At 50.3% G+C, this 22,396-nt stretch overlaps 3 protein-coding genes and 1 long non-coding RNA gene across 5 annotated transcripts in view; 1 reads left to right on the top strand and 3 right to left on the bottom strand.

The window, feature by feature from the left end:
- Positions 1–1,075: 1,075 nt before the first annotated feature.
- HOXA1 (homeobox A1) lies at positions 1,076–4,075 on the bottom strand. Of its 2 annotated transcripts, XM_010388301.2 has the most exons (3): positions 3,634–4,075; positions 3,336–3,430; positions 1,076–2,872 (listed from the first exon to the last, which is right to left on the bottom strand). In XM_010388301.2, exons 1-2 carry the CDS (start codon positions 3,985–3,987, stop codon positions 3,371–3,373), a joined length of 414 nt encoding a protein of 137 aa, XP_010386603.1. In that variant the 5' UTR covers positions 3,988–4,075; the 3' UTR covers positions 1,076–2,872; positions 3,336–3,370. The 2 variants fall into 2 exon arrangements, with proteins under 2 accessions (XP_010386603.1, XP_010386602.1); XM_010388300.2 differs by having other exon boundaries at positions 3,336–3,987.
- A 106-nt stretch (positions 4,076–4,181) lies between these two features.
- On the top strand, positions 4,182–8,342 carry LOC115898263. Its single transcript, XR_004057953.1, has 2 exons — positions 4,182–4,472; positions 7,838–8,342. It is a non-coding gene; the product is annotated as an uncharacterized LOC115898263 (long non-coding RNA).
- A 102-nt stretch (positions 8,343–8,444) lies between these two features.
- On the bottom strand, positions 8,445–11,296 carry HOXA2 (homeobox A2). The gene is made up of 2 exons (XM_010388302.2): positions 10,196–11,296; positions 8,445–9,551 (listed from the first exon to the last, which is right to left on the bottom strand). The coding sequence occupies exons 1-2, from the start codon at positions 10,578–10,580 to the stop codon at positions 8,812–8,814; spliced, it is 1,125 nt and encodes a 374-aa protein (XP_010386604.1). The 5' UTR covers positions 10,581–11,296; the 3' UTR covers positions 8,445–8,811.
- Positions 11,297–14,325: 3,029 nt separating this feature from the next.
- The window catches only part of HOXA3 (homeobox A3), a 34,025-nt gene continuing 25,954 nt past the window's right edge, over positions 14,326–22,396 (bottom strand). Inside the window, exons 3-4 of the mRNA XM_030932413.1 lie at positions 18,278–18,923; positions 14,326–16,883 (exon numbers count right to left, since the gene is read on the bottom strand). Of these exons, the coding sequence (XP_030788273.1) occupies positions 16,078–16,883; positions 18,278–18,803 (1,332 nt within the window). The 5' untranslated portion in view covers positions 18,804–18,923 and the 3' untranslated portion in view covers positions 14,326–16,077. The remainder of the gene's footprint in view (positions 16,884–18,277; positions 18,924–22,396) is intronic.

A 22,396-nucleotide genomic window follows, 5' to 3' on the forward strand; every position in this document is an offset into this window, starting at 1 on the left:
TTAAAGACTGGAATCTCCCGGATTCCAGCGGATCAGGCCCTGCTTTTAGATATTGAAATGAAGTCAATGGCATGCTAATGACACTTTAACACATTAAAGTATTTGGAAGCCAGCCATCTGTTTTGCTGTGTGGCCTTACACTAATAAACAAAAGATACAGTATAAGGCCAGGCAGGAAATGAAAGAAAGGGTTGACCATCTTTGAAGTTCTTCTCCATCCACTTGAGTCTTTTACAGGCAACCTCCGAACCCAGCAGCTGAGGGGAGGGCACCCGGTGCCCTTGATATGGCCGCAGCAACTGCACCGCAAAGTTCAGCCTTCTCTTCTTTGACAGGGAAGTGCAGGAATTCTCATGAGGGCTCTAGACGGCCTGCAAATTCCAAGTTTTTGTAGGATTTTTCTCCTCCAGCCCATCCTTTGTAAAACACCCTTTGGGAAGGAAGGAAGTCATATGTCTGTATTTGTTTTCAATGTCGTAAATTCTCTGCTCTACTGTTGGTCTAAATAAAATGACTCCAAAAATGTGTGAAAGTAAAGGAAAGCAATAAAGAGGTCTGGGAGGAGAGCCACTTTGAACTCTATAATTTACTGGTTTCCTCTTTTGAGAGCAGATATGTACCTTGGTCAGAAACAACTTGGATATTGAAAGGCTTCAGGGTAGCTTCCACCTGGGAAGTACCTGTTGAGCCCAGAGAAGAAAATGACTTTTTTTTTTCTGGGTTATGTGGCATGGAATTAGAACTATGGATCCATTACAGCCATGGTGGCTATGAAATCAAAGCTGAGTCTGAAGGGAATGAGATATGCAACCTAGAGATGGGGAAGAAGGAAGGAAGAGCCACAGGAAGGGATGGATGTTGACAGGAAGAATGGGGGAAGGGATGCAAGGGTTTACTAAAAACACTCCATTTGAAGGGTGGAATATATCAGAACTCTGCGTGACAATCCAAAAAGAAGGAAGAGGAGTGGAATGAGGGCCCCATCCTCACAACAACTTTATACTGGAGCTAATTAAATGTGAATCTCTTAGCTCTTGGTTCACTGATGTGAGGAAAGACTGACTGAAGACAGTTCTGGCTTTTGAAGGGAGTTCTGTGTATATATATGTCAACATCCAGTTGGAGGTGAAAAGGTTAGCACTTGACCCAGGAAGTGTCCATGTTTGTTTCAAAAATAAATCTGCTTCATAAATTTCTTCATCAGTCTTTTTTTTTTCCATTATGAGCTTTGATTATAATAAAGGAGCTGTTACTAACTTTTATTCAAGAAAAGCCCCATCTCTTTGAAAATATTTACCACCCTTCTCCCTTTCCCCTCATGAAATATGCCAACTTCGTAGGAATTAACAAATTGTAGCCCAGCCAAATACATGGATGCTTAAGCATACCTGAAACTTGAGTATATTTATTTATTACAGACATCCTAAGACCCGTAAACTCTGCTCTGGATCATATCTCTCCAGGATCTCAGAGCTATTCATGATTGTACAGGAAATGGGGAATATCATAGGCTCACAAAGGATAACTGATAGAACTCAGTGTGGTACTTCGGGGACATCAAACATTGTGCGACATGCAAAAGACTATTCACGAATCACACAAAATATACATTCATTGTGCCATCCATCACATTAACAATTGACCTGAAAATACATTATATCCAACTAAGATAACTAGAAGGAAGAAGTTGGTTTGAATAATACTTTTAGGTTCTGAATAACCCAGCACAAATTTTAAACAGAGGGTGGCCCAAGAAGAAAGGAGTGGGGATTGGGAAAGACTTAGCACAGGAAGCTGGATTTCTGAACTTTGTGCTCTGCAGGGCTTCTTAAATGTAAGAACAAATTGAGGCTACCCTCTGAGGCATCTGATTGGGTTTAAATGAGGGAATTTGTTCTTTCACTTATAAAATTGTACCAGTTTTGAGAGTTTGCCCACCCTGTTTTAGTAACCTAAACATTTCTAGAAAATCTGTATAAAGATAAATCTCTTAAGACAAAGTATTTACAACCAGCAAACTCACACACATGAAAATGACTTAAATTAAGGGATGAATTAATTGTGTAAACACATAGTGTATCTCTTCTTCGTGAGCTCCTGGACTCTCCTTTCACTATATCCTACTTTCAAGGACAAGGGAGGAGAGCGCTGTACATATAGTTAGATAAAAGATGAGAAGATTCCTTCTGGCATGTTTCTGTTGACAAAGGGAACTATTTTCCAAAAAGTCATCTGAAAGGAACAGTAGGTTCTGTGAATTCTCCTAAAAGCAGGAGGGATGTTAAGGCCCACCAGAAAATGTATGCTGGCACCCAATCTGGATTAAGGTGTTAACCAGGCACCAGGTCTCTGGTCCAGAATTATCTGCAAACATATTATCCTGGCCAGGAGCTCCCCAGATAGGATCAGAAAGGAAGAGACTGTAAATGGAAAGAAAGATAAGCTAAGCATGTGCTTTGGGTAAGAAGTCCCAGCCCAAGGAGATGCCTGGGCTGTGGTCTGGGACTGGAGCCGCCTCAGTGGGAGGTAGTCAGAGTGTCTGAGGTAGAAGACCCTGGGGAAGGAACGCAGGGCGAAGAGCTGGACTTCTCTGAGGATTCCTCGGCCTTCTCGTCGTTTCCTGGCGGGGTGGCTGGAGAGATGGGCAAGAGACCCTCCTTCTCACGTTTCTTTTGCTTCATTCGGCGGTTCTGGAACCAGATCTTCACTTGGGTCTCGTTAAGCTGCAGGGATGCAGCGATCTCCACCCTGCGGGCGCGCGTCAGGTACTTGTTGAAGTGGAACTCCTTCTCCAGCTCCGTGAGCTGCTTGGTAGTGAAGTTGGTGCGCACCGCGTTGGGTTGACCCAGGTAGCCATACTCTCCAACTTTCCCTGGGGCAAAGTGGGAAGCCATGAGATGGAAAAGTAAAAATTTTTAAACTGACTTGAGATTACCTACACGCTTCATGGCAACACTCAGGTAAAGAAAAGATCAAGAACTCAACACAAATCGGGCTGTGGAGGGTGAGTGATGAGGTGTAAAGTGTTAACCTGAAGTCAACCATTAGCGTGGTCAGATCGGTGATTAATGGAGCCTTAAGATATTAACAGAACACTACCGTCACAATAACCACCGCCACACACTTCCTACTTCCCAAATGTATAAAATCCTTGAAAACACACCAATCCCTGAGGCTTCTTTGCCCCAACACCTCTGGGCACCCTCTCCATGCACTACAACACTAGTCTTAAAGCCTTTAAAAAAAAAAAGATAATTATTAATTTTCCTTGGAAATTAAGCATACCAGCTCCTTGCAGATTAATAAAGGAGCATCCACCAACCAGCAGGACTGACCTGTTTTGGGAGGGTTTCTTTTGACTTTCATCCAGTCAAAAGTCTGCGCTGGAGAAGATGTCTCCGATGCAGGGGAGTGACAGGCTTCTTGGTGGCTGGCGTGGAGAGGGGACAAGGAGTTATTATACGTAGCCAGGGCCAGGCTCTGGTGCTCTTGTCCATATGAGTGGTGAATGTACTGAGGCGAGCCCACCGCGCCCCCGGCATAACCCTGGTGGTGGTGGTGATGCTGGACCATGGGAGATGAGAGATTTCCAGAGTAAACAGCGGGAGCGCACTGGGGGTACCCACCACTTACGTCTGCTTCCTGATTTAACGCGTAGGGGCTGTAAGGAGCACTGAAGTTCTGTGAGCCATAGCTTGGACCACAACTCGAGTGGGAGTAGGACACCCCCAGGTTCCCGGAAGTCTGGTAGGTAGCCGGCTGGGGGTGGTGATGGTGGTGGTGGTGGTGTTGGTGAGGTGAACCGATCTGCACCCCCCTGCCCACTAGGAAGCGGTCGTCGCCGCCGCAGCTGTTGGTACTGACCGCGCAGGACTGGAAAGTTGTAATCCCATGGTCCGAGGGGTAGGCTCGGGCTGAGCAGGTCCCCGAGTCGCCACTGCTAAGGATGGGGTATTCCAGGAAGGAGTTCATTCTTGCATTGTCCATCTGTCACTGAGTGACCTGGTCCTGCGAAGCCCTGGGTGACCGTGCCAACTTTCTCACTTCCTCCATGGGGCCTGAGAAGAAAAATGATATGAATGTACAGTGCGCAAGGCGGGGGGGGGGGGGGGCGGGGGGGCGGAGGACGCTAGGGGAGGGGCACGTGACGGTGTCAGCCAATGGCTGAGCCTCCTGCAAAAGTTTGCCGGCTTCCGCGGTGATGGATCACCGTTTCAGTGGCATTTAAATCCCCGGCGCTCCGCCGTCTAGGTGACGCGCAGTCGCCCCCCCAGGCAGCCCAGGCGGCGGCAGCTGCTGCGGCGACTGCAACGGCAGATTTGGAGTGCTGGAGCGAAGAAGAGCAAAGGCTGCCTTCTGCGCGCGCCCGACTCCACTGCCCGCCCCGCCAGGCCTCCGGGAGGTGGGGGCTGGGAGGCGTCCCCCGCTCCCGCCCCCTCCCCACTGTGCACTGAAAGATGAACTGGCGAGAGGTGAGAAGGAAAGAGGGCTCCCGGCTCTCTCGGGGCGGGAATCAGTGGGCGGGAGTTCGCCGGGTGGCCGCAGGTTCGCGGGCCCAGCCCGGAGCGCGCCCAACCGGAAGGCGGGGAATCCGGCTGACACCGAGCCCCGGATTCCCAGGCCGCCTTCTCTACTCTGAGGCTGTGCTGGGAGACCATGGGGCTGTGAGGAGCGCACAGAACCGTGGCAGAGGGCGAGGCTGGGCCACCGGCTCTCCAAACGCGGAATGGAGAGGGAAGAGCGCAGAGGGCTGGCTGGGAGGAACTCGGGTGGGCGTGAAGGAGACGAGGGCAAGAAAAGAAACTTCCCTTCTTCCAGGAGAGTCTCCGAAACCCTCTCCCTACAGCCCCCGCTCTTCATTAGCATGGCAATGAGGAGTTTCTGTAATTCGACCGGGGAAGGGGGGGTGCGGATGAGCCCTGGAAACAGGGCTCGCCGGAAAAGGCCGGGGGCGGCCGGGCTCTTCTTCCCCACCCTCCCTCTCTCCTCGCTCTCCGCCGTTTCTTTCCCACTCAGTTTTGCACCGGGAGCCCTCCGGGATGCGGACCTACTCGACCGCCGGATTTTTAGGGGTAGGAGGCGGGGGAGAGAGATGACGCTGGCGGACGTGGCCAGCGTGGGGGCCGGGCCGTGCGCTGCAGGCCATCTGCCGGCGCCCGAGACCCAGGAGCCTCCGCTCCCGCGTGGGCCTCGCAGGGCCGGTCCACAGCTCCAACAAAGTAGCTGAACTCCCTTCGTTGCGTTCCTCTTTTTCTAGGGGGGAATGTCAGAAGAGAGAGCTTCCTTTTGTAACCTTCCTCATTCTGCTGCGCGTCTAGAGTGGGTGTGGGGACTGGCAGGTGGGAGGGGCGGTGGACAGATGGCTGATGGTGGACGGAACACTTTACCCCAACGACACCTCCTCCCCTTTCCAACTGGCTGAGTAGTTGCTTATGAGAACCTTCAAGTCTTTCCTTAGAGAGACACGTGAAAATCTGACCCTCGTCCCAGGCCAGGGGTCCTGTTCCCCATCACCCTCCTTCTACCCTGACGCTGCTGAGGTCGTTAATTGTTGTTTACTATGAGGTTTCACTTCAACCCTGGGCTTGTAGAGAGGAAAAAGCCAAACGGAGACCAATAATTGATGCAGTCTTGGGTAGGAGAAATCGAGAGCTCGTCCAGGAAGCTTTGCAGCCAATGCTGTATAAATTTTACTCCAACCATGTGTACAATGTTGGAATCAGATGAAATTTATAGTGAGGAATGTATGTGGGTTTGGTGTTTCCACTCCCCTTCAGCCTTTCCTCCCCTGTTAGAACAAGGAAGGTTTTTTCAAGGCAGGCACATTTCAAATATGTTAGTCACCCTTTCGGTCTTCTGTATTCTGTTCTCCACGTACCGAAGCTCCCCCAAACCTGTCCCCTCAAGAGGGAAAACCCATGCTGACTCTGGACTCCCTCAGTAACAATGAAACATTCTCCCCAAACATTTCCTTTCAGGATGGTATTTCTCTGTGACTTTGATCCATTCCAAGCATGGTTAAGAGGGAGCAGGGGCAGGAAAGACCCACTTCCTGGGGTTGGGCAGCCACCCCTGCCCCAGTTTCGGCTCCTGGGAATCCTCCTTCTGGGGAAGGGGAAAGGCAAGGCGGTCCTCCTGGAGGTGGCTTACTTGGGAGCGCCAGCTTCCAGCGGCAGGGAGAGAAAGAGCTCCTGTGGGGCAGTGGGCAGGATGTGAGGAGGTCGGTGCTGGCTATGCGAGCAATCTTTCATCCAAGCCTGAGCAAGTCGGTACATTTTCCCCCGCTGCCTCATTCCTGTACCTTGGTTGCCCTCCTCAGCCTGGGTTTGCAGGACCCCCTTGGCTGCAGGGCGCCTGCCACAAAGCCGACCCTGGCAGGAGCCACTCTCCCTCTGCTAGTTCGCTGCCTCGGCGCTGCTCTCCCTCAGCCTCTCTTCTCTCCTGGCCTTTTTTCGGGGGTATCCTGGGTGGAGTGTTTTTCTTGGGATCACGAGCTTGCACTCGCACACAGGCCGGCAGACACACAGGCCCGCGCCCGCCCTCCTCCGCTTACTGTTCCCGGCTCCCCGCAGGCCGGGCGCTCGCAGCCGGGCTGGCTATGCCTCGGCTGGCAGCCCAGATCGCCGCTCTCCGGGAACAGCAGACAAAGGCAGCCTCCCCTGGCCTCAAGCCCTTAGGCTTCTGTAGCTCGGTTCTTTCCCCACACCCCTCCCCCAAGAAATTCTGGGGGCTGTTCCACCCAGTAGGAGATCCTTGGCCCTCTAGGCAAGTAGGTCAGCGCCCCAAGACTCTTTCAACGCCTTGGGAGACTGGGTGAAAGGCGAGCTTGGTTACGCTTAAAATGATCGCCTACAAGCGGTTCTCTTGGCTCAAAACGGCTCTTTCTGGGCTTTTATACTAGAAGGGAAAGGAATGAGGAGGAGACAAAACGCCGCCGAGGCCCTGAACTGTTCATGGCATACGCGGCTCAGCCAAGCTGTTGTTTTAAAAGAGCAATAAAAATGAATTATGACTAAACGCCTTCTAACTTAATGCTTTCAGACGGGGATCCCCGGCAAATACGTAAGAGGATTTTTATTTGTGCATGTGTTCCTGCAATTGATCTCTTTGATGACATTTTCATTCATAGAAAGCGTTTGATTTATGAGCATAGGACGAATCGCATCCAGGAGCTGCACAGCCCTGGCCGCGACCGGGACGCCCTGCTCCGCGAGGAGCTTGGGGCCGGAAACCAGCCATAGTCCCCACACTCCGCCGCGGCAGCTGGGATTTAGCGGAGGAAGGGGCGAGGGAAGGTAGGGAGCAAACCTATGAAGAAACATCGCGTTGTCATTGGAACTTCCAAGCCTTTGCTGTTAAGAGCCAGGTTCTTAAATCAACCCATCCCACACACATGTTGCTTACATGCTGCGTTTTCTCATGGTAAGTAAGTAGGCATCAGAAGAGAACTCAGAAAGGGAAAAATAACGTGGAGAGACCTAACAAGGGAGGGGGAAAAAAGCAACAACCCAGTGACACACCCTAGATCACGTTTTATTGATGTTTCATTTAAAGTGCTTTTCTCTCTCTCTAGAACCCGGGTTAATTTATAAGCTAGGGTGTAGAAACACACCATTTTAAATCTCAACTTGCTAACCTGACTTCGAAGCATTAATGATCCATTATTAGCAATGTAAACAGATTTAAGAATGAAATATTGATTTTTCTGACCCTGAAAAAAAAAAAAAAAGAATCCTAGAGTGACTGAACCAGAGGATTGGAAAGAACATTTTCTGGGGTGCATTTTCCAGATAGTAATCACTGTTTTGTTTTATTTTTGTTTTTCTCTGTCTTTTAGGTCTGTTTTGCCTGAACCATCAAGAGCTGGGAGATTAATCAACCACACTGAAAATGTGGAGAGATTTATGGGGGAGGGGGTTGAAATGTGGATGTTTGAAACAAAAGTGTATAAATAAATGAATTGTTGATAACTTAGTTATTGACCTGGAGACTGGTAGCTTATTAAAGAAACTCCATGTTACTCATTCCTGGAGTTGGAGGTTTCTATAGGCACTTTATTTCTCCACTTTCAAGAGCTTGGGCTTGGCCCAAATCTTAGACTGCCCAATTATGTCTCTATTACCAATTTAAATCTATGGCTTGAACCTGTGCACTGAAAATCAAATCTATTGCCTTTAAAAAGAAGGAGGAGAAGAAGCAAAAAAGCAAAAACAAACAAACAACAACAACAACAAAAAAAAACACTTATTAGAAGCCCTAGTCATTTTTTGGCTTTCTGTTTTGTTGCTGTCCATAGAAGACTTTGAACATGCCGCCTTAATAAATGTATTAAAATTGAAAAAGAGGATAAATTGTGACTAGAATTTTATTTACCAAGTTAGACTAAAAGAAGAAAAGGAAACTGTTATGAGCCTTGAAAAAGGGGAGAAAAATAAGAAAGCTATTTATAGCAAAGGAGAATTTATTCTACAAAAAATATGCATGACAATGCATCCTAATGTAATACAAAAATAAAAAGAAAGTGAAGATACAATTAGATGATCACTTTCTTGCAGGTCTCATATTGCTCTCAGGAAATCACATAAAGGGTGGTTGAGTTAGGTTTAAAACAACTAAAACTCCAAAATAATCTGTAAAAGATTTCTGTTTGGAACTGGGTCAGGGAATCACTAAACAGAAAATCCTCCACATTTAAAGGAGGGAAGGGGTAGGTCAAGAAGAAAATAAAAATAAACTCCAGAATAAAAGAAGGCAAAACCACCTGGTCAAAGGGGTTTTTGTTTTGTGATGCTTTGTTTTGCTTTAATGTTTTTAGTAATTCAGATGCTGCAAGTCGATTGTGGTGAGTGTGTCTGTAAAAAAGTCAAAGCTGTCAGCTGAAATATCTACAGGACTGTCGAGGGAACCTGGCAAACTGGGTGAAACTGTATCTGAAAGCTGCAGGCAGGAATCTGTGGAGAAAACGTTAAAGTCCTGCAAAGAGGGGACCTCGAGGGCCTCAGGACTGTCATTGTTTAGGCCAGCTCCACAGTTCTGGCCCATTGTTGACAAGCAGTTAGGAACAGTGGGTGACTGGTGCTGAAAATGTTTCAGATTTTTCTCATTGCTGGTTAAAGGCGAGACTGGGAAACTTTGGGAGTCGCCATTGTGTCCATTGGGAGCCTGCTGCTGAGAGAGGGCATTTTGCTGAAAAGTGTAGCCTTCCCTCTCCAGAAGGGCCCCAGAGACGCTAAGGGCTTGCTCAAAGAGCGTCTTCTCTTCCTCGTCCTCCTCTACTTTCTCGGAGTCCTCAAGGCTTTTACATTTCCCTTCGCTGTTTTGGTTTTCCTTGCACTGGGTCTGCCTCTTGTGCTTCATCCTCCGGTTCTGAAACCACACTTTCACTTGTCTCTCAGTCAAATCCAGCAGCGCTGCAATCTCCACCCTTCGGGGTCTGCAAAGGTACTTGTTGAAATGAAATTCTTTTTCCAGCTCTAGAAGCTGTGTGTTGGTGTAAGCAGTTCTCAGGCGCCGCGATCCCCCGCCGCTGCCATCGGCGATTTCCAGGGATTCTGCGGAAAGGGAAACCAACAAGAGATACATGCACAGTTGGAGGTGGAGGGGTCCGAGCGGGGTTATTCCACTGGAGAATAAATATAGCAGAAAAGATCAACTGCAACAAAATGGCCGCCCCTGGATGCAGTAGAGCTATTGTGCTGCCTTTCCCGGGAGCCCAGCCTGGGGAGACCCCGTCTCCTCCACCTCTATCGAATTCATGCCTGTGACTCCCCTCAACCTCTTCATCCGGGAGCAAACTTTATATTAGTCACAACACAATTTATAATTAATGCATCAGCTGCTTAGCTGAGCAAGAGCGATCTATCACTCTTCATTACTGTCAAAAAGCCAAACTCTAGGACAACTAGACAGGAGGAGGTCAGTTCCAACTCAAATAAATCATCCCACATTACACAAGTTCGGGAAAGTTTCCCCCCACTTCCTAAAAATATATATGGCTCATTGTAGAGCACAGGATCCCCTTTCCTCTCCATCAAACCCACTCCTGAGCCCACAGGGGCAGGGACAAGGCAACCAAGCATCTCTCCCTCTCCTCCTTCTCTCCCAGCCCACTCTCCCCTCCCCCAACAGCCACTCTAGGGGCAGCCCGGAGAAGGAAGAGGGTCCCGGAGACCTGGGGCCAAGTCTTTGGACTGACCTTTGTGGCTGAGGCAAGCAGGGCCGGTGGCTGCGGCGGCGGCGGCGGCGGCCGGCGGAAGTGCGGTTTTCTTGGCCGCCTTCTTCTCCTTCATCCAGGGGTATTCGGGCGGCTGCAGGGCGCCGGCGGGCACCGGGCTGCCGCGGCTGCCCGCGGGGCTCGGCTTGGGGCGGCCGCCAGCGCCGTGGCGAGGGTGACTGCCGGGGTTCAGGCTGGGAATGGTCTGCTCAAAAGGAGGAGGAATCAGTGTCGAGTGTGAAAGCGTCGAGGTCTTGATTGATGAACTTTGAAATGTATCAGCGACAGGGGGAAAAGATGTCAGGCACTCAGCGAGCGACGGCTGGCTATTGATAAAACCAATCTCTCGCTCAAATTCGTAATTCATGGCCTTCTCCTTGGAGCCCCCTCAGAGAAAAAGTTCCCTCTTTTGGAGGGGCTTTGGGGGGGCAAGGCCCAGGAAAAAGGCGAGCGCAGAGGAAAAAAAAAATCTATCATAGAATATCGCTGCTAGGGTGTTTTTTTTCTAATTCACTGATTACAGCCGTATGGGGACCGCGCTACTATTAAACTATTGAATTCATGGAGACAAGGTTGAAATTGGACCGAATTGGCTGTCACATGATTGCTTCTGCCCAATGACAATTTGGGCTTTAATCAAAAGAAGCCACTGTCTGTTTGATTGATCCAAAAAAGTCGGGAAGGAACGCCTCATTGGGGGCCAGCGAGGCTTTATTTACACTTTTTTCAGGGCAAAAATACATATATGTTGGTGTGGGTGGGGATGTCCCGGAGTACGTGGGGGCGAGGGTGCCTGAGCGCCTCCTGATCTGCAAGGATCTGGTGTGTGCGCCTGGGAGTGTGTGTGTGTGAATGTGCGCGAGTGTAAGCCCTGCTGTCGGTCCCGCCGGCGGCTGCCCTCTGCCTCCCCCGCACACTCCGCGCATTGTTTGGGACTGTCGGGAAGACGCCTCGCACCTCACAAATCATTTAAGCACCTCAGTCTGACGCCTGCAGTCATTAACAAAGTAATCCATTAATCTTCAAAGTTTTGACACCCGAGGGCCCTGCATCCCAGCCACATAAGTTCTGTTAAAGCAGGAGAAAGGAGCAGAGGGAGAGAGGAGATGCGAGAGGGAGAATAAAGAGAGAGGGAAGAAGAGAGAGATGGAGAGATGGAGAAAGAGAAGACAGAAAAGAGAGAAGAAAAGAAAGATTTTGGTTGGGAGGGGGTCCTCGTTTTCTTTCCCTTTTCCTCCTTCACTTTTCCTGAAACCAGTTCCTGGATCTCAAAACTGATCTCTCTCGGTCTGTTTTGCTTCCTGCCTGTCTCTTTCCCTCTTTTTCCTCTTCTCCCCCTTTCTCCCTCCCTCTCTCTTATGTCCGCCTCCCCTTCTTCCCGCAGCCTCTCGCCCCCCTCCCAGTGTCCAGCCCAGAGTCTGTGCCCCCGGCCCATTGTTAGCAGGCTATTCCACGGCAGCTTTGTATCTGGCTCCGGCGGGAAGCGGAAAACGGGAGGCGGCTCTCAAAGCTTCCCGACCTCCCTGCGCCATCAACTTCTCAGGAGTGGCTGGAGAAAGATGCATGTGCCAAGCGAGACAACAACCCCAGGTCCATGTGTCCAAATCCCCGTAGCCAGGGCGGCGGCCAGCCAAAGAAATGCCGCCCCGAGCAGGCGCGTGCGGCTCCTGGCATTCTGGGTTTCATACCCGTAGGGCTCGGGTGCGGTGAGTATTTCCGATTTCCAGAAAGTCTGTTGGAAGTTACCAGCAAGGAAAGAGAAGATGCTTGTTCCTCTCTCTCCCTCCCTCTCTCTTTTTTTCTACCCTTCTTCTTGTCCTTGCCGCTCTGGTTGGGGGCTGGTTGGTTTAGATACAGCGAGTGCTCCCTGGCAGCCTGAACTGCCTCCCACACCTTCCTGATCCTTGGGCACCGGGGATGTTTGCTTCCGGGTTCTGTTGTGGGAAACAGCACTGCGGGGGAGAGGAGGCGACCCAAGGAGGAATTATAAAGATTCTCGTTCTCCTTCATTCTCTTTTTTCCAATTCGGAGACTTGAGACTGAGCGCATCTTGGACGGTGCTAGAGGGTTCAAAAGATAACACCTTTAGGTACCAAAAAATAATTTTTAAAAATCCACCAAGCCAGAAAGAGGTAAGGAGGCTAAGAGGTAGATCTGGAGGTACCTCTTTCCCCCCCCAAACCCTAAGGATGGTGATTCGCTTTTGCTTCCTTTGAAATAGACCAAGTGATCAGAGTCCCCCAGGCCGGCAGGCATCAATGGCAGGAAAATAAATCATTCTGATGGCCAGGGAGAGAGAGGTTGGAGGGGGAGAAAAATCTACGTAGAAAACAAGAAAGGACAACCAAGGAGCAAAGTCAGGACCCCATCTCTGAGGCCAGCATCAAAGAGGGTTTGGGGTGGAAATCAGAAATAAGTGGCCTATATCATTGACCAGCCCAGAGCATTGCCTTGCAGATGGAGATGCTATTTCGGAAAATGTGAGGTTTTTTAGTTTTCTTGCTTTTATTCCAAACAAAGCTCCGAAGGAAGTCTGGGCACGATCAATCTTGCTCACCAAAAGCCTTGACAGCTTCTAGCCCTTAAGAACACATTTCAGCTTCCAGCTCCTTCCAAGATAAAATGTGACCGAGCAAAGAGGAGAGCAGGAAATGCAAGTAAATAAGGAAAACTAGTCTTTAAAAATATATATTTTGGCAGTGAAAAGGATTAGGGCTCCTTTTAGGAAGGGTGCTTTGCGGACTCTGGGATGGCTGCTTTTGGCATTTGTTTTTACCAGAAAATATTACAGGCTTAAAGGAAGGGGGGTGCAGAGAGGGAGCAGCGCTGCCCCCATATCTCTGAGGCTTTGTCAGGGGCTGCGTGGGTGAGAGCTTTCTGCCGCCTCAGCCACCTTAATTCAAATACCATCTGGAAGAAAACCCTTTTCTTTGACCAGTCAACGCTGAAATCTTCCCCAAGTCTATTACTTTAACTCATGACATATTTTAATAAGGATTTCTTTTTAATACCTAGGAAACTGGGGGGCTGAAGTCAATACTTTTTTCTTTGAAAGCCAAAATGAATGTCTTGACTGGTAAGATATGGGAAATCACATTAGAATCTCATTTTAAAATCTTAGCCCTGGGGGAAGAAGGAAGCCTCCAAACCATCCCTCCCTCAGCTAAAGAGTAGATTTCAGAAATGGGTTCAAATAGTGATATCCCTGAAAGATCTTCATCCTTGAAGATCTTTATTTTTCCAGGTAATTTTACTAGCTGATCCTTATTTTTCCAGGTAATTTTACACGTGTCTCTAAACTGATTACTTAAAAGAAGACTCCTGTATCTGCTCAGTGTGACCAAAAGGTGGAAGCTCTAGTCCTCACAAAGCCTGGTTTTGCAGCCTCTGCATTTCTGAGGTGCGCCATATTTTGGCACAGAGGTTGAGGTGCGGAGAGCAAATCTATTTCTCCCATAGCACAAACTCTTTAAAAAGGATATACATAATATTTAATATATGTATATATGTGATAGATATATATATGATATATATATCTCAACAGCCTTAGGACAGATATGGGGAAAGCACCTCTGGGTGTGAGAGAAACACTAAGCTCTCCGCAGCAGCCTGGATTGGCATCCTCCGAGCCTTTTCCTTAAACTGAGGAGTTTCTCTAAAAGCAGCTCGTTGGTACCCAGCAGTACCCAGAAATGGCTCCAGTGCCTGCTTCTAAGAATAATCTGAGGGCGCTTCACAGGGGGAAGATAACGGCCATGATGATAGATATTTTGGATTGCAAACAAAATGGCGACATTTTCCACTTCTGCCTCTGAAAGATACAATCCAGGGAGAACAGGGATTTATTTCCCACATCCGATGCTCCTGATTCCCAGACGAAAGCGGTTCCTCACTTCTAGCTCTGAAGCGGGTGATGATAGGGATGCAGGTCTGAGGTTTGCATTTTCTGAATTTGATTCCTTTCTCGAGGAATCCTTAAATCTGAAGATGAAAATATTTCCCTTTACTGTGCCTTCTTTTGCCTCTACCAGCGAGTCAGTAAGCAGCCCTATCTTAAATCCAGGAGTGGAAATGTAATATTTAGCTCCTGTAACATCAAATCAAAAAAGTACTTATAAAATTGCATTTTTATTACAAAGATACCGATCTCCTTGCTCTCTCCCCCTCCCCCTGGGGCCATAAAAAGAAAGCTGGGAGGGAAGGAGAGGAAATAAATTCAGAGAATGCCAAATACTACATTCAGTAGGAAGCTGATGCTGGGATTCAGGCAGTCCAGGGAAGGACTGACTCAGGTGACTCTCCCCAGCTCAGTCCTCCGTTTCTCTCCCCAGCTCAGTCCTGTTTGCTGGAGACCCGGGTGAGCCTCAGTCCCTTTCAAACTGTTTCGCTCCTCGTGCAGATTTTAGGAACCATTCCTTCCTTCTGACTCTGTAATAGACTGCGAAGCATCCCAGAGGAGACCAGGAGTCTGATTGCTCCCGGAAAGTGCTCGGCATCCTCTGCGCGGCTGGCTAATCCCGAGGTTTAGGCGTTAGTTGGTCCGCTTTGACCGGAGCAAGAGCGTGGAGGAGAAGACCGCCCTGCGTTATCCCCCGGCTCGGCCGCGGGGCACCTGTGCGCTCCCGCTGCGCCTTGGGCCGGGCTGTCTTTGTTTCTTCAGAGCACAGCACTCGGCAGCCCCTGTGCCCTCGGCCTACCTCCGCAGCAGCTGGGAACCGGGCAGCCCAGCGGGCCGGCCGCACGGCGTTACCAGAGCTGCCGCAGCCGTCTGGAGCCCCAGCCGCCATCCTGAGAATTCGCTGAGCTTCCAGGCGAATAGCCTGGCCAGGCCCCATGCTGGAGCCGGAGGGCTGCTGAGCCCGGCCTGCTCTGCCGGCTCGCCTCGGCCTGAATTCCACGCAGACCCACGTCTTCGGCCAAAGAACCCCTTCTTAACACGGATATTATTCAGAATAAAAACTTTATTTCTTTTTGTTTCTCAGAATGTGAGCAGCAAGGAATGTAGAATTCTCAAAACAAATCTAGTATTTTTCGCGTTTACAGATTTTTTTTTCTTTTTCAGTTTTGCCGGATGTTACAAACCTAAATCACTGTTTTCAAAAGCTGGACCTTCTCTGGTTTTATTGCATCATTACCGTTTAAAGGAATTATATTTCCCTTTGAAATAAAAAAAAAACCCTCTAAGTACGCCAATACACAATTGAACAAAAGGCCCAAGAACCCTCTGAACCATCAGGGTACAGAATTTCTTTAATATAAATACGAACGGATGGGGATAAATAATATTTAAAACTTAGATTATTCAATGCTTGCAAAAAAATATAAATAAATCTGACTGTTCACCAGCATACACACACGGAAAGACGTACACTTAGTCATCCTTGCACAGGGAGCCCCTGTTTCAAAGCGCCTTTGATTTTTTTTTCTCATTCTTTACAAGAAGTGCAATTAAAAAAAATTAAAATTAAAAAAGTAATCGCTTCCCCTCGGGAGCCATAATGTACGAACAAATTCACATTGAAAACTCGACTAGAAAATTTGTTCATATACCCTGTTTCTGATCAAAGAGTGGAGAAGGTAAAGGGTGCAGGGCCAGTGGCCTATCGAGGAGCAGGAAGAGATAAATATCGCTACTGATACAGCCATTCCAGCAACCAAGATTGCTACGTCACATAAACTATAAAAACGCCTTACCAACGAGGGGGGAAACCGGGAAACGGAGTGCGGGGGCGGAGAAGAGCGAAAAGGAAGGAAGGAAGGAAGGAAGGAAAGGGCAGGAAGAACCTTAAAAAAAAAAAAAAAGTAACCAAAGAAAAGAGGTGGGTGGGGGGAGACTCTCCTGGCGCGTAGCCCCGAGCCCACCATCACAGGTGGGTGAGCTTGGGTGCTTCCTGAATTCTTCCCTGAGAAGGATGGTGGGCGGTAAGGTCCGTGTAGGTGGGGTGCGGCTCCCCAGGCCCCGGCACGTGGTGGTGGCCGCTACCCAGCGGCCCGGCGCCCCCATAGTCCATGGCGCCCGAGGCAGCGTGGGGGAGGTGAGTTAGACCAAAGAGGGCTGGCCCGGAGTTGCTCATGGGCTCCACATAGCTGCCCCCTACGAAGACGGGGCTTCCCTGTATGTGTGGGGTCCCATAGCTGCCGTTGCCCTGCAGGCCATGAGCGTGCGGGTCATAGTCGGGGGTGCCCCCTGCGCCCGCCCCCGCCGCCGTGTAGCGCTTCTGTGGGGGTGGTGGGGGTGCACAACTGGGCAGAGATGCAGGGTAGGAGGCGGGGGGCAGCCCGTAGGTACCCTGGGGGGGCTTGGAGAAGGGCGGGGGCGACTGGGGCTCGTACGGGACGCTGTTGACCAACGAATGCATAGAGTTCAGATAGCCACCGGCGCCAGGGGGCACGGGACTGCGACTTGGAGACTGGCCCCCCGATGAGGTTAGCATGCCCTTGCCCTTCTGATCCTTTTTGTACTTCATGCGGCGATTCTGGAACCAGATCTTGATCTGGCGCTCAGTGAGGTTCAGCAGATTGGCCATCTCCACCCGGCGCGGCCGGCACAGGTAGCGGTTGAAGTGGAACTCTTTTTCCAGCTCCACCAGCTGCGCGCTCGTGTAGGCCGTGCGAGCGCGCTTGGACGAAGCCTGCCCCGGCGGGCTCTTGTCGCCAGCGCAGCTCTCGCCTGCGAGGACAGAGAGAGGAAGAGCGGCGTCAGGGGCTGCCGCGGCCCCGCCCAGCCCTTGACCCAGCCTGGCCCCTCCTTCCACCAGGCCCCAAAGGTTCCTGAATCTGTCAGGTCCCAGAGAAAAGTAGGAACTAGGTGCTCTTCTCTTCTCCTGGTGGGTAAAACAGTGGTACTCCCCATTCAGCCAAGGAGCAAATCACAGGCTTCTCAAGGGGGAAAGGACAGAGAAGTAGAACTCCTGGTTTGCCTTCCTGGTCTGGATTTTCTTTTTAGAGCTATTAACTTTCTGACTCATTTACTGGTCCCTTTGGCCTATCGGACAACAGCCTCCCTGTGGGCCAGTTTCAGCATCTCCATTCCCTTCACAGTAACTGAAATGTGGGAAACCTAATGTACACACTCATTCCCCTCCCACACTGTCCGACAATAATTAGTCAGTAGCTTCAACTGGCCACTTTTTTCTCTCTACCCAGAGGAGATGGGCAGACTGGAAACCTCAAACTTTGGGCAGAGAAGGCCCAAAGAAGAGATCCCATTGAAGGTATTTCTGGTGGGGAGGCCTAGGCCCTTCATGCCATGTCCTATTCTTTAGGGTTCCCTATGTCATCAAGCAGCCTGCCCTAGCTTTTGTCCACTATTCTTGTACCCTTCTGTCCTCCCTGGCCCCCAGATCCTAGCTATGGAGGTCCCAGATGCTCAGGCTCAGAGCAGGGCACTGGCAACTGGAGAAGGCAGGGGCAAAGGTAACCAAAATGCTAGGAAGCCTAAGGCCTGGGGCCTTTCCTCTACTGGAGCCTGCTTCCAGGAGGCCCATGTGGTTCCCATTAGGATGACAAGTCTGCATCGCCCTCCTCCAGGAGATCTTTGGCTGCTTTCATTGTACTAAGTCTGAGTAGGGTCTTCCCAGAGGTAAGGCAGCCACTCCATCTGCTGGAGCAAAAATTGGCTCTGATTATAGGCAAAGCATTGACTCTGTCTTGGAGGGTGATTAGGCCTGTTTTTATTCTGCCACATTGTAGTATGGGGAGGATGTCACTGTTTTATTAGAAGAGCTATGCTAAAAAGATAGACAGTGGAGCTCAGGTTGTTTCTGCACAGAGGTCCTAACTCCAAGAGTGGAGCAAGAAGGGATTCCAACTGCACTAGACCCTACTTGCCCTTGGAGAAGTCCAAAGGGACTCCCAGCAGGTCTCTGGGGTTTTCCAGCCTACAGAGGCCTATCACCTCCCTAAATTGCAAAGACTCTGAAAACCTTTTTGGTGGGCAGTGGTGTGGGAGCAGTGAATTCCAGACATGCTCCATCGCTTCTAGGCTGTGCTGGATGTGGTGGGCAGTAGCTCGGGGACCCGGAGCCAGGCCAGAGGACCCTCTTCCAGAAGGCACTCCTTTACCTGAGCTAGAGCTGCTGGTTTTCTGCTTTGTGTTTTGTCGAGACTCTTTCATCCAGGGGAAGATTTGTTTGGCCACTGTGGGCGAGTTGAGCAGGGGGCTCTTGGCCGCGTTGGCGGGGGTGGGGTTGCTGCTGGCATTCTGAGGTGGGGAGACAGAAGAGGGAGGCGGGGGCGCGGCAGGGGTAGGTGCAGGGGGCTGAGGTGGGGGCTGAGGCGGCTGTGGGGCAGGGGGCGCGGCCTGGGTCGGCGGCGGGTGCAGGGGCGGCTCGCCCAGGCTTGGAGGCTGGCTAGGTGGGGCGCTCAGGGTGCGCAGGCACGCGTCACTCAGTTCGTGTGCCTTGGGGTGGCCCCCGGCGCTGGAGGGAGACTGGAGGGAGCAGGCGGGTCGATGGTACTCGCCGTCGGCACCCAAAGCGACGGACGCCGGGTACGGCTGCTGATTGGCATTATAAGCGAACCCGTTGGCTGCCTGGTAGGGGTAGCCACCGTAGATCGCCGAGCTGTCGTAGTAGGTCGCTTTTTGCATCGCGTTGTTTCACGATCTTGATCGCACACTCTGACAGGGGTTTGACACTCGTGAGGGCGCACATTGGCACGCCCCCGCGGTCACGTGACACTCCGCCGCCAATGGCCGCCCCGCGCAGACCTGGGGGGGCGAGAAGCGCAGCGCGGTGAGGGCTCCGCGCAAATCCATCTTACTCTCAATAGCTAAGTGACATGAAAGCCATAAAAGAAAAAGTGGTCAGCAATATTTAGCAGCACGACTTGGCCCCGGGCGCAGGGAGCCGCGCTATAAAAAAACCACTGGAATTTACTGGCAGCTACAAATATTTGCTTAACTTGCGTCTGGAGTTGGGGGATTTTCCGGGGAGAGAGAAGGAGAATGAATGAGGGCTGGAAGCCGACTCTCAGGAGCCGGGGTCCAAAAGGAAAAAGGCTTGATAGGCTAGAAAGGAACAAGGCTGGGAGCTTTCTTTTCCAGGGAAGAAGAAACTTGGGGTGTCGCTTAGTTTCTGCTCCTTGGCCTCCTACAGAGGGCCCAAGACTCCTCCACTCTGGGAATCTTGGGAAGGGAACGAGGAGGCAAAGGGGAGCTTGGGTCGCCAATGTTTTCTCGGCTTTAGGACTGATGTTTGCCAAAAGAGCCCTGACATGGAGTAACCTCCCACCCAGCTCCTTCTTGGACCTTCCTGCTCCCAACAGAGGTTTGCACAAAAAATTTTCAGGCAATTTGCCCCATCCAACTATGCTGGATTTCAGAAGCTGAGCTTGTTAGGCAGTTAATCCACCTTGTTGGGGATATGACTCACCTCCTCCAAACGAACCCCTTGTGGCCAAGAAGAGGGGAGGGAAAACTTTGGTTGGAACACATTGCGTGTGTGTGTGTGTGTGTGTGTGTTTGGGGGAGGGAACAACAGTAACACCCCACCCAGCAAGTCACAACTAAAATCCTGGAGAGTTCTTTACTCCTTTCCTCTCCCTGTTTCTTAGGCACTTCCCAGCAAGCCACCCCCACTTCTTTACTTCTTTCCCCCAGTTACAGGAGGTTCCCAGAACCTCCTATCTTGGACTTTCTGAGGTGCTGTTGTTCGGGGCAACTATCAAATTCTACCTGTTAAAACATGATGGATTAGAGAGAAAAAAAAAAAACCTCCAGGAACCTGAAAAACCAGCGTTCATCTCCATGACCACGGCTTGAACTCTCCTTCCAACTTAACGATAATAGGTTCTGTCTTAGAAACTGCTATGTAATTTGATGTATGGGGGTCATTTGGCTCCGGACGAGGGATGGAAGCACAAGCCATAAAATCCTGCCAGAGTTTCCTGATCTTTGTGTATTGTTGTTGTTGTTGATATTTGTTACTTGGCCTATTTACCTGCTTCAGAAATACCAAGTAAAGGATAACCCTGAAAATCTAAAAAGCAGTTGAAAACCCCCTCAACCCTCTTTCATTTAGAAAGCAGTTTGCAAAAGTTCAATCTGTTTTCTTTTTGTTTTCAGCCAATGCATGGTCAACCTCTAATTCTCAGTACAGAAAAGTTCCATGTGAGTTTCAAATATTCACCCCCACACACACTCGGAATGTTAGTCCCTCTGACCACTTACGAAAATCATAATAAATTCAAAAGAAAATGGTTAACATTCAGTCCAACTATATATATTGAGTCCCAGAATTATTCACGTTTTCCAGGAATATTAGATGCTTTGTTAACTAGAAAAAAAAAGATAATGTATTGCATCTACCAGTAGATGATTATAATTCCATTGCTAATAATGGACTCCTTTAGATTTCATTATTAAGCCAACAATCTGACCAACATCTGCAAAACAGGCACAATTAATTTTCCAGAACCTCAATTAAAAATTACAGCATCCCTTATCCAGAGTTATTGTCAGTGATCATGAGCCCCGGAGCATTGTTCCTCTTTTGGAAATATGAAGCTACACATACTATAGTTGAAAGTAAATAAAGGATAAAATAAAACTGAATAGCAATTTAATGTATCAATTTCCTTTTCTTTTACTGAAAACAGTTCCTATTACATTTGGCAGAGTTAATGTCAGTCATTATAAATTTTTTAGATACCAGGCTTGTGTAAAATAAAATGTCAGGTTAAGAAAATTAGACACTCGAACAGCAAGATATTAGATAAAACAAAATTAAGTTGATTTTGTACATGCAATATTTCTAGTGACTTGCTAATCCATTATCACAGGTTATACCAGCCTACTACTTATTTAAGTCTTTTTATCAAGTTGTGCATTGTTTCACAAAATAACAAAAATATCTTTGAAAATCAAAGAGCATACAACAGTCCCCATAAACTTAAAATATGAATTCGATTCTGGGATCCCACCAAAATCCTTCCCATTGTTTGAGGTCAGCAGACCACCACCTTGGAGCTCATACATCCCCGCACCCCAACCCAGCCCCCAAAGTTTGCAACCTAGTAAAGAAGTTGGAGATTTGCCAGCCAGGAAACTTTGCTTTGCACTGCCAAGCAAGGGCGGGGATGAGGGGAGATTCCTCCACAAAGATCTGTGTCTGGACAATAATCTCCAGGTGCAAGAGCCGAAAAAGAGTTGAAGAGGCTAAATTGAGTGCAAGAAGCAAGCCCTATTGCCTCTCTGGAAGATGTGCCCAAATTCACCCTCCGTCCTTCAGACATCGCTCCCTCTTCCCATTCCCTCCTCTTCCTTAGCCTTCCCTCACCCCAAATCTGAGCAGGTTCGTCGGATAGGAGCCCCGAGTCCCCTGCCCACCTCTCCTTCCCTCTGCAACCCAGAAAAGTTAAGGCTGGGCTAGGGGAGAGACAAGAGGTGGGGGCGGGGATGGGAAAGCGGCCTGAACTCGAAGTGTAAGGGTATCAGTCACTGCCGGGAAGGAAGCTCCGGCTTGTGAACTCTTCTTGAACCGAGATTTAAGTCTGCAGCCATAAATCACCGAGACGTAAACTCCGCCATTCAGCGCCGGGAGCGGCCGGTTGCGGCCCTGCTTACCTTAACTTCTGACGAGCGCCGCGAGCGCAGGCTTGGGCTCAGGCTCAGACACGGGCTCCTGCCCCCGGCCTGGCTCAGCGGCCCGGCCGGGTCCCCTCGGCGCGGGATGGGCACCGACCCTCAGCATCAGCCGAGACGGCAGGCGGGCGGGAGACCCTGAGGCCCGGTCACCGCCGCGCAGAGCGTGGCCGCCTCGCTGCTCCAGCACAGCTCGTCCAGGGCCGACTGGGGCGGCTTGGACCCCCCTCCCACCCACCCCACCCACCCACCCCTCCCCCACACCCCCGCCCCCTGCCCTTCCCGAGGGCAGCAGCCGCGGCCCGGAGATAAGCGCTAGTGCGGCGCCGGGCTCTGCCTGGGCTAGTGGCACCGACTTGGGTATGTTTCTTATGAATATTACACGCGGAGTAGCGTCTGGTCCGGGGGTGCGGTGGGGGGTGCTGGGGCGGGCGGGAGGGGAGACCAAGGCGGCTGGGGAAGCGCGGGCCGGTGTGGGGGATGGGGCTGAGGCGAGGGGAGGGACCGAAGGGAGAAGGGGAGCTTGGCTGTGGCGGGAGGAGGGCAGCCTGCCCCCACCCCCCAACGCCCTCCCTCTCCTGCTCCCAGGCGTCACTAAA

The sequence above is a fragment of the Rhinopithecus roxellana genome, chromosome 6 (genome assembly GCF_007565055.1).
Source record: "Rhinopithecus roxellana isolate Shanxi Qingling chromosome 6, ASM756505v1, whole genome shotgun sequence".
NCBI lineage: Eukaryota > Metazoa > Chordata > Mammalia > Primates > Cercopithecidae > Rhinopithecus > Rhinopithecus roxellana.

Excerpts from the sequence above, each read along its gene's own strand:
- HOXA1 (XM_010388300.2), bottom strand. The coding sequence starts at position 3,987 with ATGGACAATGCAAGAATGAACTCCTTCCTGGAATACCCCATCCTTAGC. Across the intron at positions 2,873-3,335 it reads AAGAAACCCTCCCAAAACAG|GGAAAGTTGGAGAGTATGGC; the intron begins GTCAGTCCTGCT and ends ACTTTGCCCCAG.
- HOXA2 (XM_010388302.2), bottom strand. The coding sequence starts at position 10,580 with ATGAATTACGAATTTGAGCGAGAGATTGGTTTTATCAATAGCCAGCCG. Across the intron at positions 9,552-10,195 it reads TGCTTGCCTCAGCCACAAAG|AATCCCTGGAAATCGCCGAT; the intron begins GTCAGTCCAAAG and ends CCCTTTCCGCAG.